At 33.5% G+C, this 6,535-nt stretch overlaps 2 protein-coding genes across 2 annotated transcripts; one reads left to right on the top strand and one right to left on the bottom strand.

Moving 5' to 3' along the window:
• The first annotated feature begins 427 nt into the window (after positions 1–427).
• On the top strand, positions 428–2,293 carry LOC124918452. Its single transcript, XM_047458604.1, has 5 exons — positions 428–685; positions 1,374–1,616; positions 1,708–1,789; positions 1,855–1,936; positions 2,026–2,293. Exons 1-5 carry the CDS (start codon positions 440–442, stop codon positions 2,105–2,107), a joined length of 735 nt encoding a protein of 244 aa, XP_047314560.1. The 5' UTR covers positions 428–439; the 3' UTR covers positions 2,108–2,293.
• Positions 2,294–3,351: 1,058 nt separating this feature from the next.
• Positions 3,352–6,298, bottom strand: LOC124918442 (snurportin-1). The gene is made up of 7 exons (XM_047458595.1): positions 5,910–6,298; positions 5,477–5,660; positions 5,134–5,384; positions 4,917–5,031; positions 4,007–4,099; positions 3,783–3,926; positions 3,352–3,700 (listed from the first exon to the last, which is right to left on the bottom strand). Exons 1-7 carry the CDS (start codon positions 6,266–6,268, stop codon positions 3,584–3,586), a joined length of 1,263 nt encoding a protein of 420 aa, XP_047314551.1. The 5' UTR covers positions 6,269–6,298; the 3' UTR covers positions 3,352–3,583.
• Between the last annotated feature and the right edge of the window lie 237 nt (positions 6,299–6,535).

Raw genomic sequence — 6,535 nt, 5'->3', positions numbered from 1 at the left:
CGAACGACTACGATCATTCATAATTCAACGATTTCTCTCAAAAATTCAAACTAGATAGTTCACCAAAAAATAATTGAGATGGTAACTCAATTATGTAGGCATGCGACATGTCATATTAGTCGCATCAATCCAAATTTCCGAACAACTTGGACATAAATATTAAAATATTATATATTTCCAAATTTTATATATTTCCAAATTTGAAAGTCCAATGTTCACAAATAGCATAAATATTGATACAAGATGGCCCATTTTCTTTGTCTAGGGCATTTTATTTTGTTGGCCCAAATAGAAACCTAGTTAATTTCTCTAAAATAAAGTTAAAGGGATACAATGATATAATTTAAAAAGTTAAAGGGCATGTTTAATTGTTATTTCCCTACTTGACGTATTTTCTATTTTGATCTAACAAGTATACTCAAGCTCATTTTCAGCTACCATGTCCAATTTGGTTGAACCCTCCGGTGAAACCCTAGAAGACGATCGAGCGACCGAAGAATGGGAGGCGAAAGCTCGATCCTGGCTCTCCGACAGGGAAGAGATCACTACGCCGACCTCCACTGAAGTCGACGATTGGATTCAGTCCAATCAGTCTTACTTGCCGGACGATGTGAAATCGATGAATAAAGATCATTTGTACGATCTAATTATCTCTCTTCATAAGAGCAATGATTCTCCTATTGAGGTACATTTGAAATCTATAGATTTCTTCGTTGTTTAGTGTTAGATGAGGTTTTTGAGTGACTGTAACTGTAGGTGTTATCATATTCGTTTAAATCTGAATAAAACGATTGGATTCAGTCCAATCAGTCTTACTTGCCGGACAATGTGAAATCAATGAACAAAGATCACTTGTACGATCTAATTATCTCTTTTCAGTAGAGCACCGATTCTCATACTGAGGTACATTCGAATTCTATAGGCTTTTTCGTTTAGTGTTAGATGAGGTTTCGAGTGACTGCAACTGGAGAAGATTGTAATCATTTGTTGAGCAATCAGTTCGCGTAATAATCCAGTTCACTATAAACGTGTTTGTAAATTCCTGTTATGCTTGTGTAAATTCGTGAATGGCCACTTTCTTGGACCTAATTTAGAGTTTCAATTCACGATGTGTTTGGAAGCCCTCGGCCAAACGAATATTTCGCAGAGCGACAAGGAATTCCATTAATAACTGGTGGTTTTGATTCTTTGGAACAACTCTATGAATTTAATAGATCCTTTTAGGAGGCCCTGTCTTTCCCTCTTCGATTCTGACGTCGGTTCATTCTAAGGGACTACCTGTGTCCTAACTGAACACTTAGCCGCTTTCCTCCCCTGGCTTGATCTGGTTTTCAACTTTTGGAGATAGATTTTGATAATGGTTAATGTTGCAGGAGGTGAAAGATGCAGGTATATTGGATCTTAATCCAGCTCGTTTTCAACGAACTGATCAATGGTTACCAGTCTATTCTTGGTTGGAGTCATTAGACAGAGATGAGGCTGTGAAATCGAAAGATATTCTGGATTGGCTAACCGAGAATCCAGAGATTAGAGACCAATTGTATTCTAGGCATTCACGTTATCATTTGATGCATTATATCAAGAAATGCCATGCCAAAATCTTGAAGAGAAAAAAGGTATATATATATATATATATATGTATTAGCCATTTCTTCTTCTTTGAGCTGTTTCCTGGTTCAATTCATATTTAGTTTTTTCTTAAAACAGGGCTTCACACCATCAGCGAAAGCAATCTCCTTTAAATTGAAGAAAAAAGGAACCATCATCAATGCACCTTCTCCATATCCATGTATGATTCATGATTTTAGTTAATTTGTCAAATTTTGTCTGAAATTCTTATCAAAACATTTGCAGGCGCTACTAGCGTGAACAATATACCTAAAGATAGTGAATTGTATTTGATGAAACACAACGAGGCTAGTCGAAAATATGAAATGTAAGTAAGTTCCGTTTGTCTTTGTTAATTCCTGTTTGGTAAATGGGTTTTCTAATTGATGAATGAATGTTTTATTTCACCATCATCAGCCTTACCGAGTTGCAGAAACAACTTTCCATCATCTTCCCCAATGCAACAAGAAACCCTAACAAGACGGAAATGAATTCATGATTCTATGTTCTTAATCTTCGAGCACACCGAATAATATGGGGGACATGTCTAAAGATTAGAATGAAGCTGTACAGGCGAATGTGAACTCAATATTGGGCTTGGTGTTATGGTTTGAAAATTGTTAGTATTCAAATATTTTATTGTCGAATTCTATTTATCATATATATAATGAAAGTTTCTTATTGTCATCAATCTTCAATGGTTAATGGATTCTCTATGTTACGACCCATCATTATTGTACCCGTTTTAAAACGCATTTTATCTCGGGATTTGAGTATTCATCCAAGTTTATGTTAAAAGATGTTAATTTTTTTAAATTAAGTTTTAATTGGTAGATTTAGGCTTAATGTGTCAAAATCGAGAGTTTACGTAAAATTGATTAAGAGTTTAATTTGTAAAATATTAGTTATATATTATTATTATTATTATTTACATATATAATTAAATATTTTATATTAGTCAATTTTAAAAATTTATATATTTAAATATAAAATTCATTAAAAATTAATAATAAATAACATGCAATTTTTTTATTTAAAAAATTAAGTATATTCATTAATTTATTTGAATAAATAATATATTTTTTAATTTATAAATATGAAATTGTTTTTTTTAATGTAAAATAATATAAAATCGTAAAATTGAAATTATTTATAAAATTGTAAATTTAAAATCGTAAAAGTTTACTTATTTAAGAATTTACTTAAAATGATATTCGTTATCCTTATTTGAAATAGTATGATATTAGAAAATTTTAAGAGTTAACTCGAGATTTTAACAGACTTGTCTAAACTATGTTGCACGGGAGATATCGTATTAAATTATTTTGAAAATAATGATAAAAAAAATAATGAAATATTAGGTTAAATAAAAGAAAAAAAGGTTAATTTATTTTATTTTAGTAATTTTGGTTTAGTCCATCAAAATTATAAAAATGTCAGATTGATTTATAACTTTTATTTTTGAAAAAATCCACCAAACGTGTAAAAGCCGTATCGAATTAACCATAAAAATAAAAAAAGTAAACAATACATATTTTGCATATCGAATCCATTTTGGATACTAAAAAAAACATGGTTTGGTGCTACATAGGATCTACTAAAAAAACATGGTTTGGTGCTACATAGGATCTAGGATAAAGAAAAAGTGTTTAAATTAGCATGATTTCAAACTTGAATCAATGCTTATTCTTTGTTTGGACTTAGGATCTGGGTATGAAGTATGAACAGAAAAGTACTATAATATACCTCAATTATAAGAATAAATACATTAATCACTTGCAGTAATGTCAATTGACGAAAACAAAACACCATCTATATCAAGTGCTCTACAAGATCTATCGATAAGATCCATTGTATATAATTTGCTTCTAAGATCATATTTAGCTGATGAACCGATTCGATAGACTGAGCTTCAGACACACTTTTAGTCTTTATAAAACGAGGTACCTTCAAAAATATGGTCACAATCAATCAATCAATCAGCCATTTCCTCATCGGTAACTTCTTTATCTTTTACGGCTGACGAAGTAATGCTTGCAAATAGATCCTCAATTTGCAGTGGTGAGTGCCGAACCATGTGTTGAAACATAATCTGTGATTACAGTTTTTATAAGATCGAAGACAATAATAAGTTTTTACTGTTAATTGTTATTCCAAACCAATAATCTACTAACCTTTGAGAAACTGTCAGCAAAAGCACGAGCACGGTTGGATTTGCTAATAAATTGAATATCAGCTTTCTCAAGTTTCCCATCGGTAAAACACAATCCTCTATCGGAAACAGAAAATTTTAAGAGATCCCCCGTTTGCAATCCAGACTGTGAATCCATAGATCAAACAAACATGAATTTCCTAACTTTACGCAGAATCTCAAGTTTTATAACAGCTATATACATACCTTCTGAATAAATTCCATATCCAAGCAGCCGAATTCCACAGGAGGCTCATCTGATGTAGTCAGTTTACCATTCTCTTGGAGTGCCAAAACAACCTGATTCAATCAAGAACAGAATTAAGCTTTGCAACTCTAATGACTAAAATATAATTGCATCAAGATACATAAAACTGCTTCAATTTTGCTCGAAATACTATACTTGTTATAAGAAGGGACAAGCCTTGTTCAACCCTTAAATTACTACTGAAAATTCATTACCCCAAAACTAGGCCAAGCCTTGTGTACATCAACTTCACTATTTTGGTAAAACCATAGACCGTTATAAAAATCGTAACCTTCCATGTGGTTTAGTGTCATGAAGACAATTCACACTCCCTTAATGCTTATTGAAATTGACAAGCTCATCTAGATTTCTGGATCTTCAAGTAAAATGCAATGTCAGGAAACCCAAATGTGAAAAGTATAATGTTAAACTGCTAAAATCTTGCCATATCTTGCTCCTAATTGCTTTAAGATACACATTAAGCTCAAAACTAGACTGTTTTCCCTAACAACACATTTTCTCTGGCTATATCAAAACATTACGGGCCTAGAGAGAGCTAGGTTGAATATTTATTATAGAGTATCTTCATCACATTCAATTGAAAATTAACAAAATGGACCATATCAAGATCTAGTACTACTGTTTAACCAAATTATACTTTCTAGAGCTTTTCTATCACACAAACACACTGCTAATGTATAGCTATTTCCCTCGTGATCACCATAACTTTTCTCTGTATCAGAGAAAATAAATGAATTCAATTCAGGACTTCAAAGAAAAAAACTAAAACAGACTGCACAGGTACACAATCTTGTGAAAATCAATCAAAACATGGTATTGCAGCATAAAGGAAATCACACTTCACAGTACCTGTTGCTGATCTAGAATCTGCCCTTTACTATCTGTATCAATAACATACTGACTACAGTTAGCATCCTTCCACACTAATGCCAGTGGTGTATTGCCAGTTTGATAATGTGCATGCCTAAACAAGAGGTAATATAAGAAACCCAGAAAGAAATATCATTAACCATGTATCACGCAATTTAAGATACTTAAGAAAGAAGAGGAAGGACAAAAGCATTACTTGTTATAGAACAAGAGCCCATCCTTGACATATGATGTGGGTTGTGTATAGGATGCGTGTAAGCCAGCTTGATCACAGTTGTAAACAGTAGGCAAAGAAAATCTGTGTTTGTGGTAAACTGAAGGTGGATCACAAGCGCCTGTCTCTACAAGCTTACTGTTCAACCAGAAAAACCTGAATTCAGCTGTGCACTCATATAGAGAGAATCCCGCCCAACAGACCATGTCAGTGACATAGTAAGTTTGATCAAGCTACAAGTCAAATACAAAATATCATCATCACGGAAGAAGTGGTAATAAATCGAATAATAAGAGCATCTCTAGCGATGAATGTTGTGTTTTACCTCATGAAATATACAATCAAGTATACAATATGACTGAGACGATGAGTTGCCTTTGTTTCTAGCACCACTAGGTAAAGAAGATGGAAAACGATGCAATAAAGTTCCATTACGAAGTCTACTAACTGTTGTTCCATTAGAGGACACAACAAAACATCTCTTCCCTGCAGGCCTAGCTAACACATACCTGCAAATTTTCAAATCAACAATCCTTCAATATACATCTCACAAGATAATTTAAAAAGTACCCACAAAAAAAAGAAGAGAAATTTCAAGTAGCAAATCATCAAACACCACCAATGAACAAATAAGCAATCAAGAAAGGAACAGATCAAAACCCATTACAGTATACATTACAGAAATGGATAAAGTGACGAATTTTACTTGAGAATTTCAGATATTTTACTAACAACTAAAATTGAGGGAAGAAACGAACCAGTCATGACATAACCGATCAGGAATATCAATCATCCATTCAGGAAGCATCAGCTGTTTCGCAAACCATCGTCTAGCTTCAGTTCCCTTAAGTTTCGCCGCCTGTCGAACATCGAGTTCTAGGGCTTCGATTCCTTCTTCAACGAGTTCGAATTCTTGTTCGGGAGAGGGATTGGAATCGGTAATGATTTCGGAATCGGCGGGTGGCTGAAGAGATAGGACAGTTGAGGCGAGAAAACGAGCATGTCTTTGAGCATCGAGTCGGTTTTTCTCTTGCCGGATTAGTGAGAGATCTCGTCGTTTCTGCTGGTCGGAGATCGCCGGACGTTTGAACGGCCGCCGGAGCTCATGAGGTGCCATTTGGTTTGTTTATGGTGCCATGATTAACGTTCTGAAATCGGTCTTTATGGACGCGCCTACATTTCGAACGAAACCGACGTCGTTTTTGACATAAGGGTTTATCTTCTCTCTTTGTTTAAAATGTAGATATAAGGATCTCAAACTCTTTACTAATGTTTAATTTAGACTTTGAACTATTATTTGTTTCTAATTATTTTGAAATTGAAATTAAGTTAAAAATAAACTCAGGGATAAGTATTTACTATATAGAGATGGCAATGAGTGGAT

Source organism: Impatiens glandulifera, chromosome 1, assembly GCF_907164915.1.
Source record: "Impatiens glandulifera chromosome 1, dImpGla2.1, whole genome shotgun sequence".
Classification (NCBI taxonomy): domain Eukaryota; kingdom Viridiplantae; phylum Streptophyta; class Magnoliopsida; order Ericales; family Balsaminaceae; genus Impatiens; species Impatiens glandulifera.
The sequence above is the reverse complement of the archived record's forward strand: the minus strand, read 5'-3'. Positions and strand labels throughout refer to the sequence as shown.

Excerpts from the sequence above, each read along its gene's own strand:
- LOC124918442 (XM_047458595.1), bottom strand. The coding sequence starts at position 6,268 with ATGGCACCTCATGAGCTCCGGCGGCCGTTCAAACGTCCGGCGATCTCC. Across the intron at positions 5,661-5,909 it reads GATCGGTTATGTCATGACTG|GTATGTGTTAGCTAGGCCTG; the intron begins GTTCGTTTCTTC and ends GAAAATTTGCAG. Across the intron at positions 3,701-3,782 it reads TTGCTGACAGTTTCTCAAAG|ATTATGTTTCAACACATGGT; the intron begins GTTAGTAGATTA and ends CTGTAATCACAG.
- LOC124918452 (XM_047458604.1), top strand. The coding sequence starts at position 440 with ATGTCCAATTTGGTTGAACCCTCCGGTGAAACCCTAGAAGACGATCGA. Across the intron at positions 686-1,373 it reads GCAATGATTCTCCTATTGAG|GAGGTGAAAGATGCAGGTAT; the intron begins GTACATTTGAAA and ends TTAATGTTGCAG. Across the intron at positions 1,790-1,854 it reads TGCACCTTCTCCATATCCAT|GCGCTACTAGCGTGAACAAT; the intron begins GTATGATTCATG and ends AAACATTTGCAG.